The sequence below is a fragment of the Falco biarmicus genome, chromosome 4, assembly GCF_023638135.1.
Source record: "Falco biarmicus isolate bFalBia1 chromosome 4, bFalBia1.pri, whole genome shotgun sequence".
NCBI lineage: Eukaryota > Metazoa > Chordata > Aves > Falconiformes > Falconidae > Falco > Falco biarmicus.
The window spans coordinates 72,985,758-73,004,128 of record NC_079291.1 but is presented as its reverse complement, the minus strand read 5'-3'; the positions used below and the strand labels follow the sequence as shown (position 1 = coordinate 73,004,128).

At 42.5% G+C, this 18,371-nt stretch overlaps 1 protein-coding gene across 12 annotated transcripts in view; it reads left to right on the top strand.

The window, feature by feature from the left end:
- Window positions 1-1,222: 1,222 nt before the first annotated feature.
- RBFOX1 (RNA binding fox-1 homolog 1) overlaps window positions 1,223-18,371 on the top strand; it is a 918,501-nt gene continuing 901,352 nt past the window's right edge. For 11 of the 12 annotated variants that reach the window (XM_056338126.1, XM_056338151.1, XM_056338139.1 and 8 more), the window contains exon 1: window positions 1,223-1,741. In XM_056338126.1, the coding sequence (XP_056194101.1) occupies window positions 1,739-1,741 (3 nt within the window). In that variant the 5' untranslated portion in view covers window positions 1,223-1,738. The remainder of the gene's footprint in view (window positions 1,742-18,371) is intronic. The other variant, XM_056338125.1, reaches the window with a different exon arrangement.

The following is an 18,371-nucleotide window of genomic DNA, read 5'->3' as shown; positions in this document are numbered from 1 at the left end:
ACACCGCTTCATGTTTGATGAGGAGTAATAAATCCTGAGCTTGCTGTTTGGAGCTACCCAGCTCCATAAAGCGGTGTGACTTAGTAAAGGTACATGCCTGAGCACTTCCACTGAGTTCTGTATTTAGGGGATCCAGGATCATACCTGGGGCCTTAAAATAGTGAAAGAAATAGGCTGAGCCCCAAAGCTGCGGACAGGGGCATTGGGGTACAGCTCTGGGCTTTTGAGATGCTTCTGTACGTGACGTATATGCGAACTACAGCTGAACTTCAGAACATTTTGGCTGTAGTTATTTTCTGCAGAGATGAAAGAATTTCTAGGGAGATTGTTCATGTAAAGGTTGGTTTGTTTTTTTAAGGAATCGTATGCTTAAGGTTTAAAGCTTGCTTCCTCAGTATCACCTGTATTATGACTGGTTTCATTTTCTATCCGTGAGCCGTAGGGGGTAGCACAACTGTCTTGTCCTGAGTGCCCATATGTGATCAATACAAGTTTATGTGTTGAATTAAATCTCAGCGGCATTAATTTAGTCTAACTGGAGGTTGAGCAGCACAAACCCGTTTGATCATTACAGAATTAATACCTAATGTACTGAAAAGGACAAGGCACCGTTTTGACAGGTCTCGATGTTTATTTTTTCCCCCCAACTTCTCCTTAAATAGCTGCTGCCAGCCTGATATAACAGTAATTCATGCGTTTGAGGGACGCCACGATGCTCTTCTCATTAGCTGAGGATTAGGATTCTTGTAAAATCCGGGCTGCTTTGGGCAGGCGGCAGGCGGGGACAGCTGAGCACCACCAAGGGCACCGCTGTGATCAGCGCTTTCTCCGGTCCGCTCGGTGCCCGTGTTTGCCGCGGGTTCTTGGCCTCCCGCACCCAGAAGTGCCCGGCGCTGCCGGGGGAGCACGGGGCTTTGCGGGACAGCCCCGCGGCGGCGGGCGGCTGCGTTCCGCCGGGCGCAAAAGAGTTGTGACCGGGCTGCCGGGGCATGGGGGAGGCTAGTTGCGCCCGGGCGGAGCGCCCGACCCGCCGGGCCCCACCGCTGCTGTGGGCGGTGCGGGATGCGGAGCGGCGGGGATGCGGGTGGTGCGGGATGCGGGGGGGGGGGGGGGGCGGCGGGGAGCCCGGGCGCCGCCGCGCGGCCGCCAATGGCGGGCTCGGGCGCCTCCCGCCTCCCGGGGAGTCCCGCTCCCCCGCCCCCCGCCCGCCGCCGTCCCGCCGCATTCCGCCGCCCAGCCGCCGCCGCCGCCGCTCCCGTGCGGCTGGGTGCTGCCGCCGCCTCCCCGGCGCTACGGCCCCCCTCCGCGCTCCCCCCCGCCCCGGCCCGCCCCGCCGGGCTTGAAGGTCACCTCCGCCCGCCCCCGCTCCGCGGCCACTTTCCGCGCCGGCTGGAGAGCGGCAGCGCCTCACCCGCGGGAGGGTCCCTGGCCAGGCGGAGCGGGGCTCCCGCGGGGCGGGCGGCCGCCCGCTCGCTGCCCCCCCCCAGCCCCCGCCGCGGCGGGGGGTCTCGCCGCTGCCCGCGGAGGTCGCGGGCGGGCCGGGCGCCCCGCTGCCGGTGCGCGGCGAGCCCGGGGGGGAGCCGGGGGGCGCGGCATGCGGCGGTGAGGGCGGCGGCGCTGCCCGCGGGGAAGGGGCTGCGGCGGCGGCGGGGAGCCGCGTCCCGCTGCCCCCTGCCTGGCGGAGCCGCTCGCTCCGGACGGGAGAGGCGCAGCCGGCTTCGCCTCCGCTCGCCTCTTTATGGTGAGTTTGGGCCGGGGGGCGGCGGGATGATGGGGGGGGGGGGGGCATCGGCATCCTGGCAGGTGCGCGGCGGCGGAGGTGCTGCTGCGGCCCCGCTCCGCCCTGCCCGGCCCGGCCTCCCCCCGGGGAGGAGCCGCTCCCGCTGCCACCGGCCGCCGCAGCCGCAAAGTTTCCGGGGCGGCCCGGGCGGAGGTTTGCGCGTCCGCGGAGCGCCCGCGGGCGGCGGGGGTGGGGGTCTCTCTGGGAGCGGGGCTGCGGGCACCGGCCGGCCGGGCTCGCCCCCTGCCAGGCGGGGGCAGGGGCTGCGGGGGTCGCGCGGCGGGCGCTGGCTCGCCACATACAGGGAGAGCAAGAAAAATGGCCAGTCGGGGTTCGGACGAGTTACGGGGGTTTCAAAAAGTGCAGGTATTGAGCTGCTGGGAGCCCGCCTGCCTGTAAGTCATCGCTGGTTACTTATTTTGTAGGCGATTCATCATTTTCTCCTGGACGCTCCTGTCGGGGAAAAAAGTATCAGTGTTGCCTATATACATGCTCGCTACAGGTGAAGTGACGCTGTATACATTTAAAAGGTGTAGGCAGCGGCGGCAGCGCTGGCGCTGCCCAGCACAGGCACGGCTCCGCAGCCTGGCTGTGGGACGGGGCGCTGCCAGCCCAGTCCGGCTCGGCTCAGCCCAGCCCAGCCCAGCCTGGCCCAGCCCCCGCAGGTGGCCGAACGCGTGGGCTCTGGAGTTTGCCTCTGCAGTGATTGACATGAGCGAAGAAAGATCTTGTCCATATCTGCAGCTTTTGTTTATCCACTCTCTGAACTGCAAATGTGGCAGGGTACGGTACAGCCTTAAGTAGCTTAGGGGTGACTGTTTTTTTTACGTTAAATAAAATTGAGTTTATTCAAGATGAATTGGATCATAAAATCCAACAGAGGCTGAGGACGGTGTCCCGAGAATGTCAGGTCCCTTGCTTCACTCCTCACTCCAGGCCTGACGATACTTTACAGAGAAAGATACTGTATGTTTCATTTGTTTTTTAGAAGTGTGAAAACAGTTGTATCTATGGGCTCTGAAAGTAGGAGCAAGTTTGTCACTCTGTGATGTTAGAGATTGATTGTGGATTTATTACAGTCTATGAAAAGGAGCTAGTACTCATAATCAAAGAATTATTTTTTAGAGACCAAATAGTCACAGCTGCTTGAGAAACTACATGTTGGGAAGAGTGGGGGTGTGTGTGTGTGTGAATGTTCAATGCGTATCTCAGTAGATCATTTTGTTTTCAGGAAAGTATTTGGTATCACATGCTCTAGTTATGAGGATTATAGTAACAATTTAGAATAGCTCAAACTATTGTATTTAAAATTTATTTTCTTTGATTTGGATGATTTTTGCATTGCTGAGTTTTTGGGAAACTATTTTAATGTAGCATTTCTGATTATAGTCCAGATCTACTACCTGCCTTAGGTAGGCTTCAGAGGTTTGGCTACAAAATTTTCATTTACAATTCATTCTTCTGGTAAATATGTTAGCCAAAGGACTTGACACTTTGTGAAATGAAGCCTGTGTTTGTAGTGTCAAGACTATATTTCTTTTTTCCATTAGTACTTAGCTGGGTATCAGCAATATAGCTGACAAATGTAATGAATAAAATTCACAGTATGTTGATGATTTTTATAGTCCTTGCATTTGAAGTACTTGGTGTCCTTGACGTGATGAGGATGCTTTTCTGGTTTTCATGAAAGGGTATCCTCTAAATGACAGAAATACTGGCAGGAGTCAAGTGTCGAGGAAGAGAGCGGGATTGTTAATTCCTGGATACATAATGCGATACATTTCTAGTAGAGAATATGAGTATGCCCGTCAGATTACAGGGTCCGGTTCCCAGCATTGTGAATTATTGTAGTGATGCCTACACACTCTGCGCATATGTAATCCCTTACTAACACGCACCTGCAAAGGAGGGAGGATGTTATGTCTGTAGGCCATGCTGTCAGTGCTGGTGGGCTCTGAAGGGGCTTCTTACTTCCCAAGCTGCTGGGCCTCCACAAAGCCCCTCTGGAGTTAAACATGGAATAACCAAAGGGGACTCAGCCACTCAGGCCATCAGGCTTTCTGCCCAGGGCAGGACCAGCTCCTGTGTCATCTCTGATGGATGTTTGTGTCCTTTTTCTGTTCCCCTTCTTCTCTAATTTTTTTTCCTGCTTTGCTATTTTTTCCTTCATCTCCTTTTTTCTTCTTAGTGTATGTTCTTACTTAGCTCTTTTCTAAAGAATCTTCCCTCATCCCCTCCAAACCATCTTTCCCTCTGGTGTGCCCAGTCAGTTTGTGTTCCAGTATTTTTATTGCTTTCTGGAGGACCTCCTGCTTCTCTGCCAGCCCTACATATATGCTGGCTTTACCAGGTTTTTGCCTAGGTTTAAGGAGGGATTTAATGGAAATAGCATCCTCGGTCTCACTTTGTGCAGACAGGTAAGCTTCATTTAAGACCAGAAGTGCCATTCAGTATTCACTTGCAGGGGGGGAAGTTGAGCTAGTTGGAAATACAGGACAGACGAGACCAATGGCTGAGTTAAATAACTCACCATCGCTACTTTATTATGCTGTAGCTTTGACACGGCATTATCTGATTTGACACGGCATTATCTGATTATCTAATCATAAGCATTATGTACTGTAAAGATGGAATTCCTAGTGCTGGCCACAAGAGGAAATATTATTTACGGTTGTGGGAGGCATGACTATGTTAAGCATACAGTTGTCCAAAAGGTATGTTAATCTGAAAAAGACAAATCTTCCATAGTTCAGATTTATATGTAATATTACAGCTTGAGAGAAATATTATAGTTGAAAAACGTTTTCCTCTTAGCTGTGCTTATTTTGTGCCTGTCAGAACTCTCTTTGCTGATTTCTTGTATCTTGACTCCTTCCCATTTCATCTGGCAGACTGGGGATGCTGTTGTCTCATGCACCTTTGCAAAAGTAACGTGAATAAAACTGAAGAGTTGCGAAACAAGTGAATGGGTAGGGCTTAAAAGAGTAGCAAACAGAATATTAGGTGGCCTGACTGTTTATGGGTTTGATTATGATATCGTTTACATCTATGGCAGAGCTTCTGTTGATTTGATTGTGCAGGATTTCAGCTGTAATACTTCCTGAGAGCAGAAGGCTCCTATTGCTGAGGATCTTTTTCCCAAGTCATTAATGAGGAGTCTTTTTTTTTATTGTTGCTCTTTGATTTTAATTCTTTGTTTAGTTGCACTTTTTTTATGAGTAGTTTAATTCTTTTCATTAAATAACTGAAATTTTCAGTGCCCGTAATTATTTTGCAGCACAAATCCTCCTTCGTGAAAGTATAATGCCATCTCTGAAAATTTATGTTGTATATTCTTGAATACTACAATATTAATAGATACTGGGTTTTATAACCTATTCTGAATGTATGCTTTTATAATTAAACAGGAAACTGTTTATGAAGTTTTCTATCAGTATTTATTACACTTTCCCTTCATAGCTGAATTTTAATATGCCAGAAATTAAAACTTCCTGCAAGTAAGATGATTGTGTCTGTGTCTTTAATGTTAATGCACTGAAAAATGAATGTAAACTGAAAGGAAATCTTACCTGACATGGGAAAATGCTTTTGGGATGCTGGGATTTACAGTGGTATATGACAGCAGTATTGAAGCACGTGTAAGATTCTGAAGAGCACAAAGAAGCAGTCGCGTTTGAGCCACAGTATGGGTAACAGATACTGAGCAATGTCAAATGCCAAAAATATGCTTGTCATACTTTGAAATACTCTTTCTTGCCAAATAGGTGTAGTTTAATGTCTCTACTCATCTGCTCCAGATTTTGTACTTTGCAGAGAACCTGTCTACAAGTGAGAACATTTGTAAGTGGAGGTTTTAATGAATATTCAGAAATTCAAGGTAGTTTCTGAGGTGTGTTATGAGGTATTAACCATCTGGTTCTATTCAAGGGGAAGGGAACTGTTAGGTATTTTGTAACTATGTATCTTTCAGAAATTTAAAAGTTGTTTGAAGTGTCTCTAACATAAGACATGTTCACAAATCTAAAGCCCTATGCCAGTTTTCTCAAAGCTGGTTAAAACCCCCAGAATATTTCGCATCTTTGGATGCAGTTCTAAAATTGGGTGTTTCCAAACAGCAAGATGTTATTGCAGCTAATACCCTGAAAGGAACAAGGTAAATATACAATTTGAGATTGACAGATGCCTTAGTACCTACCTATGCAATTCAGTGCTCTAAAATTAAGAGAACTGCCTGGAGTGGGAAACACTGTGCCACAAACTGGGAACATCTGTCAGCAGGAGACTGACTGCAGTCAGTCAGGGAGATTTTGTAAAACTGACCGAGCAAACTCATGTGCATTAAAATAATTGTCTCTCTGCTTCACGTAGAAAGGCGTAAGGGAATATTGATACAGCAGGTTGAGCTGGAAGTCTTGGACTGTGTTAAAGGGCAAACACGCAAACCTACATCACTTCTAAGACAAATGGCATACTGATGATGTAGGGCCAGATGCAGCTGGTTGTGACCAGTGTCACAAACACTGTAAAAATACACAGATTTGCTTAGTTTGCAACATACTCGGTTTCTACCCTACTGTGTACAACCCCAACCAAGGAGGTTCAGGGTACAAAAAGAAGAGGTTATGATTCCAAAAAAAAGGAATTACAAGGATACAGGCTAGAGTATGTTTAAAGGAATTGCTATTTTCTAAGCTTCTCTGTGTTAAACAAATGGTATTGAGAGCTGGAGTTAGTGAATCTCAGCTTTCTGCTATGTTTTATAGTTCATCGGTCTTGAGTCTGTCACAATGCTAGCACTAGCTGTGATTCAAAATCTTCCTTTACTGTCGGGCATTTATTGATCAGTTTTCCATTGGAGTTTTTAGAATCTAATAAAGTTTCAATATGTACTGATGTACTTTTCTTGGTGAGGACACTCGCAGGGTCTTGGTCTTCTGATTGGAGCCTGGTTCCAAAGGTTTTCTAGGGATTTTATTGTCTCTGAGTTTAGGCTCTCTATTAGATGTGAGCAGATACTGTATGATCAGAACAGTAAGCAGCTAGCCTGAAAATTCATAGTTTTTCCTGAGAAATTTTTCTTTCCTGGTGTTAGATGTCTGGGAGGTTTTTTTTGGTTGGGTTTTTTTTTTTTGCTATATGTTGCAGAGGATTGACATTTTATGGTTTGGGGAGAGAGAAATTGGACAATGTTGAGTGGCACCGACCCAGGAAAAAGGCTTAATAGCCTTTGTCAGAGCCAATATTGGTATCTTTGTCTGCCCTGGCAAAACCTCCCACTTTTTTCCACAATTAACAATTTCTCCTAAATTAAGGTTTATGCAATATTAATCAGATTTTTTTTTTTTTTTAGCAAATGAATTTGATAGATCCTGTAAACTGTCCCTATATGAAAATAATGAATACAGTATTAAACAGTGGTTTCAGAATAATCTTCAATCTTCAAATTTATGTTGTTCTGTAACCCTTTGCCTTGGGATACAGCATAGTATCTATGCAGTCCTTGGCCACAGAGCTTATGGTCTTGCTTCTTTGGAGGGAAAAGATACTGAAGCATCAGTTTTGAGTCATGCTTCTGGGTGGCTGTCTCTCATCAGTGTCACATGAAATAATTTGATAAAATATTACCTTCTGTTACAATGAAAGTTTACAGTGAAGCTCTAGGATTTAAAAAAAAATAAAAAAATCTCACTCCACTACAGACAGTCCACTGTGTATGTGAATAGTTACTTACATGTCCTTTCCTCCAGCATTGAAGATGAGCTACCTAAAATGTCATCTACCACATGGTGATAGCCATTTTAAGTCTGCAACAATATAAATGCTAAGGAAGTCCCAGAGTGCAGTTTGAATTGGGCCACATAGAGTGACACAGCAGGAAGAATAATGGATCTAGATATCCTCCTGATCTTGCTGTGGTATTAGACCCCCTTTCCCCACTCCTTAATTTAGGACACTCTCCAAATGGCTCCTTCACTTCATGATGACCTCTTCTCTGTTGGCATCATGATAATATGTTAGTTTGCAGCTGCCTCCACAGGAGAAGGATTGGGTTTCCCCTGGTTGTTGCAAGTATTGAACTCTTGCAAAATACCAGAATTGTTCCTGTTGCATGTTTTGCATACTTGCTTCATTGTGAATGTCCTCGACTTAAAACCAGATTATTTCATCCTTACAGTTTTCCAATCCCTGATACCTACCCATGAGTTTTTTGGTTGACGTTTTTGGTTTCATTGTTTCTATTTTACAATGCTGCTTTCATTTTGACTCGGTACCCAACGTCTGACTGTAACTGATTATTAAGGATTTTACGCCACTGTGGGGAAAAATCAGCCATAAAGCCCAGCTGTCAGATGGAGCAGCTTAGGGGCTTACCTAGGAGCCTGGTGCACAGAGCACTCTGGGGTGGCATACAAAAGTAGATCCTTTTGCTTTGTATAAGCCTTATTCTAAAATCATGCATTCTTTGATAGTGAAGCCATCTCTTACTCCTCCCATTGTAAAATGCCTTCAAATTGGTTGGCTTTGGTGCTGATATGATCTTTCATTCTCACTCTGGGAACTGTCATTATCAAATAAACCGCCTGATTAATCAGTACTTGTTGGGACTATTGGTTCAAATGGGCAGGACGATGCAGTCGGGTAGTTTGACTCCTTTTATCACTTTGAGCGTAGTTTTGTTTCAGCAATTGGCATTTCACTGTAGCAAAGTATGTAATCAACTGTAGGTGGTAACGCTCCCTACTTGTTTTCCCTTGAATGTGGTTAGCCTGAGGTTTTCGTGTTCCCAGTGTTTCAGTGCTGGCGGTTATATTCTGGCCTTTTGAATGACTGGAACTGCTGTTTCATTGTAGCCAGAAAACCGCTCGTCTTAAGAGATGTATGTTTGTTAGACCCTGAATGGATTTTAAAAAGGACTTGAGTGTTGCTTGAACTCTTATTATGCACAAACTTGTCTGTGTAGGAACCTAATTATTTTATTATATTCTACATATGAAGGTGCTTTTTTGCTACAGTGTATTCAAATGTGTATTACAATAACCTTCTGGTGCTGTGATTTGAGGAGTTCTGCAGGATAGTAGAAGTCTCTTGGAGACTGCTGAAAAGGATGGTGAGGTGATGATACCATCCCTGAGCACTAGGTAAAATTCCTGTCTTTACTGAAAAGAAGTAATTTAAAACAATTTTGAAACACAAAGTGATCAAATGTAGGAAGATACAGTTTCTTATAAATTCTATACAAAGCATGTAATTTAGAAAAAAGCAGATGATAAAGAACAAGATAATAAAGGCATACCATAAAATGGAAACAAGTGGTTAAATAATTAGACATAGGTGAGTCATAAAAATCTTGTAATAATAAGAGGTGTTCATCTTTTTTGTTACAGGAGCCCATAGTATTGAACCAGTTTCACAAGAAAATAATATGTGCAAGTAAATTAGAAATTGAGAGCTACGTGATAAACTCTTCCTTTCTACTTATTTCTGAATTTTGTTTGCCAAAATCAAGCTATTCAGCACCTGTGCTTGTCTGTGCTTTGCCATGAACGTTACACTTTGCCTGTAAAGGAATCCTCTTTTAGTTGCAAAAATGGATGCATCTTTATTAGCTGAGCTAAATTTTAGGCAGTGAATTGGCTTCTTTATTCCTGTAATGTGTTTAAATCAAGCACTGTACTGCCCTATGAGTAGATCTTAGTATTGTTGGCTGCTAAGCAGCACATCCCCAGCCAACGTGCGTTCCACATTGCCATAAAAATGACTTGCTGGGTTACGTTGTACCAACACCTCATAATGCATCTGCTGCTTATTTTGCTATTTCAAATGCTATAGAATTTGGTCTCAAGTTTTGTGTTCTTTAAAGGTCTCCAAAGTAAGTCTAAAGAGCTACAGACCTTCTCTCATTCAAATCAACAGGAAATAATATCGGTCGTGACAGGGAAGAGGAACACTGTTGGTGTCTTTTACTCTTGTGTCGTTTGGGCTCCTTGTTACCTCCCTTGTTACTTTTCTTTTGCCAATGCACAATCAGAGCAATTCCTATCTGTTCTGTATCTATCGTAGCTACCTATTCCACTGTTCAGATCATTGCACCTTGAGTCCTCTGAATTTCCAAGAAGAAAGAAGCTGGTGGGTTTGGTTTTTTTTTTTTTTTTAATGTCTCAGGCCTGATATTTGCACAGTGACTGTGGTGGTAGTGTGTGCTGGGTTGATTTGGGGAAAACAATGATCCTTGGCTTTGGGCATCTCCAAAGGACGTGCTTTTTATCTCGCTCTGCTGAAGGGCTGGCTGTTGTCATCTGTGGATTTTAAGAATCTAGAATCACATTTTAAAGAGTAGGAGGATTTTAGGATGATAACTTATTCCTTTTTCTTTTTTCTTCCCCTTCCCCATTTCTTTCTTTCTTTTTTCTATTTTTCTTTTTTCTTTCTTTTTTCTCTTTCTTGTTTTTCTCTTTATTTTTCATCTTTTCCCTTTTTTTCCTTTTTTTTTTTCCTAAAGAATTTTCTCTGCTGATGTTGAATATATAAGAAGTTTAAATAATTGAAGTGTTTCAAATGAGGAAATTGAAAGGGAATTGCAAATGAATGTTATAATGCAGTACTATTGCAGCTTGACACTTATGTGTGGGTGGTCCTTCCTGGCACAATGCTGAAAAAGTAAGAAATCCCTCATCTTAGGGCTGTGGGAGTGTGCACACCTATGAAAGACGGACAGACTGGTAACAAGAGAAGCATGACTGATGTCACGAGGTGACCTGTGTGTGCTGCTTCTGATAGTTGAACATGTGCATTGGATAGTGTCTACTACAGAGTATGTGAGTAGTTGGGTTCTTCTGAAGTTGCTTATGAATTACTTGCTCTTGTGCTGATGTTCTGTGTGGTGCGTAAACGCTCCTGGCTCTGTTGTCGGGCCTCCCTGTGTGTCAGCGGTAGTCAGCTCTGCTCCCTGGCAAGCTCCTGGGAAGCTCTCAGTCGGTGCTCCATTCCACAGGCTGTTTGTTGTTCGTTTGGCTTAAGAGGTTGGTCTGTATCGTCTTCTTCCTCTGAGTGGAAGGTTAAGTGAACCGTTGCTTCATGGCCGAAACACATAACTGTGAGCCAGACAAGCTGGTACTGCTTCTGCCTCTCACGTTTTCTAATGGGCTGTAAGGCTTTTAGTTAAACATTTGCAAGGAAGACCGCTGTGTATTTTGTCATGTTTAAAAACTACTGTTTCTTCTAGTACGCCTAGCCTAAGAAATATAGGTGCTGGTTAGTGCATATGGTAAAGTACACAAGTACATACAGTAAAAATGCACACAAATAATAAAGTAGAAAGGTAAATTTAGTGTTTTCATTTATCCTTTCACATCTTCAAAATGTATATAGCTAAAGAGCTTATAAAAGGAGTTGCAGCTGACAGTTGATCTGGAAATGCAGAAATGTTAGGGAAGGTATTTATGATTTCCAGTATGCACAGCTTGGCAATTGTTCATATTTTACAATTTGTGTCATTTTTGCTAATACTAAGTTTATGTCTTGGTATCTACGTGCAACACATCTGAGTTGCTGACACTATGAACTATGATTTTGAATTCTCTCTATTTTGTGTTTAAATTATCAACCATAACTTTGTGTTACAGCACACACAGGGAGGGAAATGTTAGCTATGATTCCAACAGCAAGCATTAAATGAATATATTGCATGCTTTTCAAATAATAAATTTTAGAAGTACATGAATATTTACATAATATTCCTATTCACAGAGATGCCAAATTAGAGCCACTTTAGGAACTCTGTGCATTAACTAGAATTTCTGACTTTTGCATGCTGTAGATTTGAAAGCTGTTCAGTCTTCTGGATTATATTCTGGTTATCAAAATACCTGCGTTGGTTGTGTTGAGTGATAAGAGATAATGGATCTTCTCCAGCATATTTAGGTACCACTTTCAGTGTGTGGTTTGCTAGATGATTCATGTGTTTACTTTACGTGTATCCTTTTGCTATGGTGCTAATACAAATAAAATCTGTTCTTTTAATTTTCTAACCATTACTAGAAACAATACGTACCATTATAAACCTTGCCTGAGTGACAGGTATAGTTAAATCTTTGGATGGTGAATTGGAAATACTGGTCTTTTGTTGGCAAATAGATTAGGGAAATAATTATTTGAATGTAAATTGTCTGCCCTATCACTAAGCATTTTTATACAAATTAGGCAAAAATAATTTCCTGTGATACTTTAGAAATCAAATACACTCACTAGCTATGCAAACAGAAAGAAATGTGCCATCATTTTCAGAATGCCTCAGAATATATGAAGGAAACCTAAACAAAAAGAGTTCTACAGAGGGGGAAAAAAAGTTCAATTAGAAACTAAGGTGCTATTGTATAGCATATTTGTGTAGACTGTTTAGCTACAGAATGTCACACACATTTTAACATTTGGAAGTGTAGAATACTATTTTAATTTGCCATATCCAGATATGGACAATGTTAATTTTTTATGCAGCACCATTAGATAAGAAAAAAATATTGAGGGCGTTACATCCTAATCTTTAGAGAAATGCATTTATAGAATGCCAGCAGATGTCAGTATGTTCTTGTCATATAGCTCTTTCAGTTTTAAACAATGATTTTCCTTGGATTCAATAATACAAGAGGAAGTAATAAGTGTTGTGATACTATCTTAATGCAGGTCTGATTAATTCAAATATTTTACTGGAAAAGTTTTTTTCCCTTGCTGTTTTCTAGACCTGGGCTGGCACAACATCCATGCACACACTAGCTTTCACTGTATATAACTACTCATCTGACTGCTTAAAGAGTACAGTTTAAAATACTTTGCTAAATGGGAATTTATTATTGATAGTATAGCACTTTAGTTTCTAATTGAACTTTTTTCCCCCTCTGTAGAACTCTTTTTGTTTAGGTTTCCTTCATATATTCTGAGGCATTCTGAAAATGATGGCACACTTCTTTCTGTTTGCATAATTAGTGAGTGTATTTGAACTCTGATGTGTTTAATCAAATCTGTCTCTCTAATTTGGAGATTATTTTGTCACTGTTTATGCATGGTAATCAAAACCAGATGAGCTGTTTCTTGTCTTCCTTGTATTTCAAAAATCAATACCATTGTGGCATTGTGGCTCTTGGTGCCTCAGTGTGTTAGGTGTTGTGGCATTGTGGCTCTTGGTGCCTCAGTGTGTTAGGTGTTGGAAGAAGTGGGAGGAATCCAATCTGAAGACAAAAGGCTTCAGGATCTAAGGAGCTAATCTAGATATCTTGGCCTGTTGTTTTTTTTTTTTGTGTGGGTTTTTTTTTGTTTTGTTTTGGGGGTTTTTTGTTGGTTTTTTGTGTGTGGGGGTTGTGTGTTGTGGGTTTTTTTGTTTGTTTGGGTTGTTTTTTTTGTTTTTTTTTTTTTTTTTGTAAATTCAGTGATAAAGTACTGTAGCTGACACTTCAGGCTTTTTAATTACATTTCCAAGGAGAAATTTATTTTACATTGGCTCTTTCTTCAACCCTCCTTTCAAGCTCTGTCATCGTAAATAGTTTGTTCTACATGCAAGACCTATTCATTGTGACTTAGTCATTGCTGCTTCTCCTCTCAGACTGTTTGCATGATTTTCATATCATGTAAATGACAATCAAGGCAGGCAAAACAGATAAGCAAGATACTTGCCTCTGGAGTAAAAGTCACAAGCATACAGCATTACTGAGGTTGTAGTTCTGGATATAAGGCTGTTTTATTTTCAGAGAGCAGTTTATATTGCATTTGCCCTTAACGCTATTTCTAGAAATGCTGGTAAACACCCAAAATCCTGTTAAGTATCATGCTTAAATTAGGTCTAAGCAACTTTTTGCCTGATATACTAATTAATTGAAATCAGGGTTTGGCTTGCTTACCTGATGCTGAATGGAGGAAATTAGAAAACTGTAGTTCTCTTTCTCATTTTAGTGGTAGCTGGGGGGGGGAAGAGAAAATGTAGATACTTGAGAGTCTGCATGGGCTATGTTTGAAAATTTAGTTATCTTCTCTTTTTGTAGTGAAAATAAGAAGCAAACCGTGTTTTTCCACCACTGAATAAAAAAATAAGCAGTATCATGTATTGTTTTGGCATATTTTCTTCCATGGCAACAAGCGCTTTCTGATAGGTGATTCTTATTAACAGCCTCCTGAGTATGCCTTTTGAAAACCTGTAAAATATATAGATGTCATTGATTTCCTTATGTAGCTGGCAGTGCCATTGCACCTTGGAATCCTGAAAATCAGGTTTTCAGAAAAAAATAGGTGGAATTTCCATCATGCTTTAACATACTCAACAATTCTAAAAAACTGTTTCACTGAAATTCCTGAGCAACATGAAAACCTTACAACTCTGTTTTATTGCATACAGAAGCTTTATTTATGAAGAGTTAGGCTTTACAAATGGACAAATTAAAGGAACTGCTTTTCTTATGATAATATAGACATATGGATCAAAATACTGAATGTGAGCATTAACATGTGGCTTGGAAAGCTCTGTCATTCAGTTGTATGTATGTTGATGTATGTAAGCTGAGAGCAGATGAATGACTCAGTTCTTCATTTTGTCCATGTAATTCATACATTAATGTCTGAAAATGTGATCTTGCTGTCAAGATTATGAGGAAGTAATAAAATGGCAGCTGTTACAATAATTGTATACTCTCATATCTCAAAACTTAGTATTTTATAAAAATCTAAATTCTAAGATGGAATAGAAAACATTTGAAGCTTGTTGGAAATGTTAGATGGATATGGTCAACTATAGTGCAAAAAATAAATGCAACTTCAAATTTTATGCAATATGTAATAGATCTAATGGCATGAATTTTGTTAATTTTTACTTCAGTAGCTTCATAAAAGCCTATGAAACCATCCAAAAAAAGATTTGTTGTGATATTTTCTGCACCCTAGAAAAAACCCAGGGTTATAGCTAACATGTGCCCTCCAACACATTTCCATTTATTTTATTGCAATTTGAGTTTTTTTTCCCAACCCATTGAAACCATTTCTAGAAATAGATTTTTAAGTAGACTGTATACTGAAACAAACACATAGATAGGGTTTCCTACTGTAATCGGATCCCTGTATGCTGAAATATAATACATACAGCTTGTGGGTTTTCCTGTAATGTTATGAAAAACTTCCCCAAAAGCAAAGTGTCTCTTCGACTGTGTTCATTAGGAGGCTTGCCAGGCAGACTGTCAAGAAGACTGCCTAGTGGAAGCGCGGTGCAGTGTGTGGCAGGTACTTTGATGAAAATGGGCAAGTAAGTTACTGGAAAATAGTCATCTATTACAGTAATTGGTGAACAGAGTGAAATAAACCAAATTAAGAATGCATGTCAATATACGTTTCTCTTCTTGAAAGAAATGCAAAATGTGATCTTCCTCATGGGAGAAAATGAGGTATATGTAAAGGTGATGTGTCATAGGGAGATAGAATTGATAACTTCACAGGAGACATTCACAGATGTCATACTTGCAGTTCCTTAGCAGAAGCAGCCCTGCTGCAGTATCTTCAGAAAGGATGCTGAAAGTGTGGCAAGTTATGAATTGTAAAATCTGTGAGGTGATTTGGGAGACAGCCTTGTAACAAAAGTCTAGAGAGTTCCTGAATCTGTTCTTACATATGCATAAATAATGCAGAGTCATAAGAATAGCACATGGATTGTAAGATATTTCAATTCAGCTTTAACAATAGAATTCAGCAAAAAATTTTAAAGATTATTTTAATTTGGCAGTAATTTATCCTTCCTAATTCATGGTGGTTTCCTTTACCAAGGCTTTCCAGGATACCTCTGCGCTCTTCTTCCTTCACCATCTGGTGCTGTGACAGCCCTCTCTCAATTGCACTGGGAATGGGCAAGCAACCAACTAGACTTTGTATCAGTCTCTCATGATCTCACCCAGACCTTTATGAATCTCTTAATAGGTAACTTCCTCCCTGTCCTGCGCATTTTGCATGTCCAGTACATGTTTCTGACCCATGGAAACAGCAACTTCTGCCAAGGTGCTGTAACTGCCCCATCACCTCAGTGGTGTGTATGTTCAGCTGTGTAGCTTCTGCTCCGCTGCTGCATTGCCCCTCTGCTGAAAGGGCAGATGCTCACTGCATGTTCAATAGATCTGATCCCAAAAAGACCACCAAGTAAAAACAAGCTCTGAATGCTGTGGTGTGAATGAAGGTACATTCTAATGAAAGATGATGTAGCAGCATTAACAAGCAATAGAGACTCAAAATCTGAAACTCCATGTTCTAAGTAAAGGAAGGCAACTCTTCCTGAGCACAGATGCACATTTATCCTGTGTCAGCCTGCTTTTATTTGTTCCAAATGGAATTCATAGAATTCCTGAGGAGAAGATCCCAAATTCAAAACCACAAAACCACTTCAGAGAAGCAAAGTTTTGCTCCAGACTTTCTCATATGGGGTGTGTGAAGCCTGCGTTATGACAAGGCAGCGTGACTCACCATCCCTGTGAGCTGTGCATCATGGGGAGTTCTTGGCATATGTTGCGGTAAGCATATTCCTCATGCATGTGTTGCTTGTGTAAAGCACTTGGGTACAGGGTAGAAGAAACTGACAGTTTTAACTGTTGATTGAAAGAAGACATCAAAAACATGAATCTTTTGACATATACATAAAGAGGAACAGGGGAAGTAAATATAACCAGTAATATAAATTACTAGTCCTACCAGACGTGTAGCTAGTCCTTTTGTTTCCCCCCAGCACAAGGCCCTACGCAAACTCCTGTTTAGTAGTGGTTGTTGCTCAGAGATGGGTTTGGGGGTCAGCAGTATGACTGTTATTATTTTGGAAAAGTGTAGCTGTTTAAAACACAATCTTTCTTTTCAACCTATACCCTTAAAACATTACTGGTGATTTTAGTCCCAAGCAAACCAGCTTTATGGCACTAGACTAAGTGGCTGTCTGGTGTGGGGAAGGTCAAGGTGTGGTGGTGTGACCTGGGCTGGTGTCCAGGTGTCCAGGAGGGCTGAGGTAAAAGATGGGGGGATCACTTCCCAGTTGTCATTGTGGCCAAAATGGAGTCAGCTTGATTTAATTTACTGCCCATTAAAATCGAGGTGGATGGTGAGAAGGAAGAAAAAAAAGAAAACACGCACAGATGCACACACTGCTGCACTGCTGCTCAGACTGAATGTCACTCCTTCCATCCTGACTCCTCCATCCCCACCCTGCGCAGTGCAGGGGGATGTGGGGGCTTTGGTGAGCCTGTAATGACTCCACTGCTGCCCCTTGCTCCTCACCCTGCCCCTGCTCTGCCACGGCCTCCCCTGGGCTGCCGGGAGCCTCCGCTCCAGCACCCGCAGCACCTCCCGCCCCCTGCTCCTGCCTGGCCCACAGGGCTGGCTGCCACACTTGGTACCTCACAGCTGGGCGCCATCTTGCCCTTCGATAAACACCTTGTGCCGGGGCGGCCGCAGCCTGGCCGAGGGGCTGGGCCCTGCGCGGGGGCACCCATGTCCCCTCACAGAGGCCTTGCGGCTGGTGCCTGGCAGAGGCACCGGCTGCACCAGCTCATATAAGACCCATATTTCTGTCACCTTTCATGCTGTAGCTGTTCCTATCCATTAATAATGGTGGGAAGAAAGTACTGAGCTGTGGAAGACTGGTAGTGATGGGTCAGTTGGCCTGAGGGGCTCTGGGTGAATGGGCAGAGGGCAGAGAGGGATGGCGACCTTGGCCCCTGGGGGCATCTGTTTCTCTCTTGTCTCTTTTAGAGAGTAGATTTTGAGTAGTTCTCCTGTCAGGAATTACTGTTCATAAAATACGTGGAGTAGACGGATCTTTAATTTAGGTAACAGTAAGCTTTGTTTGGAGTGCCAAGTGGTTTTGGAAGAAATGTTGTTGTTAGAGTTTCCACAGTGACGGTCGGGGCTTGTTTGCTACCTACAGAATGCAAACTCCCATTTTTACTGTGACTCCTGTGCCTATTTCTATTTAAAGACAACAGGTTCCTTTGTATATCGTCCAGTTACATTTGGACATGCAGATGGGGATGGAGACCACAACAGGAGATGTTGAAAATGTTTTGATTTTGCTTTTCAGTTAAAGATAGACTTCTACTGAGGACACCCTACCAGCAAGCACTGTAGTGTAGGAGAAAATTATCTCCTTTTTTTGGTCGCTTATCACTGATGTGCTACGTTGTACTGAAAGACCCCTGCTCTGCCACACTTTCTTTGTGTTTTTCAGTAGAATGACTCCACTCATTATGAGTGACTAGGATAATGTGATTTGCTGCCTGGTTTACTTCATTCTGGGAACAGATCTGAGATGTATTCAGTCTAGCTACAAATGAGGCACTGTCTGTAATGTGAGATTTAATTTTAAATAGTTAAACACCTGCAGGGATGTCTGTAAGCAGTTACTGATTTTAGAAAAAAAAATGGCAGCACAAGACATTTACAATTTTCTACTACTTGAGGTATTGTAGTGGGAACTAAAGGATGATTTCTCACATTGCTGTTGGCAAATCCTGTTTTTTTTTCCAGGACTTCGACAGTGTCATTAAGTGTTTTAAGCTTTGTATGTTAGGATCTTCACTGTTTTTGGTAAAGC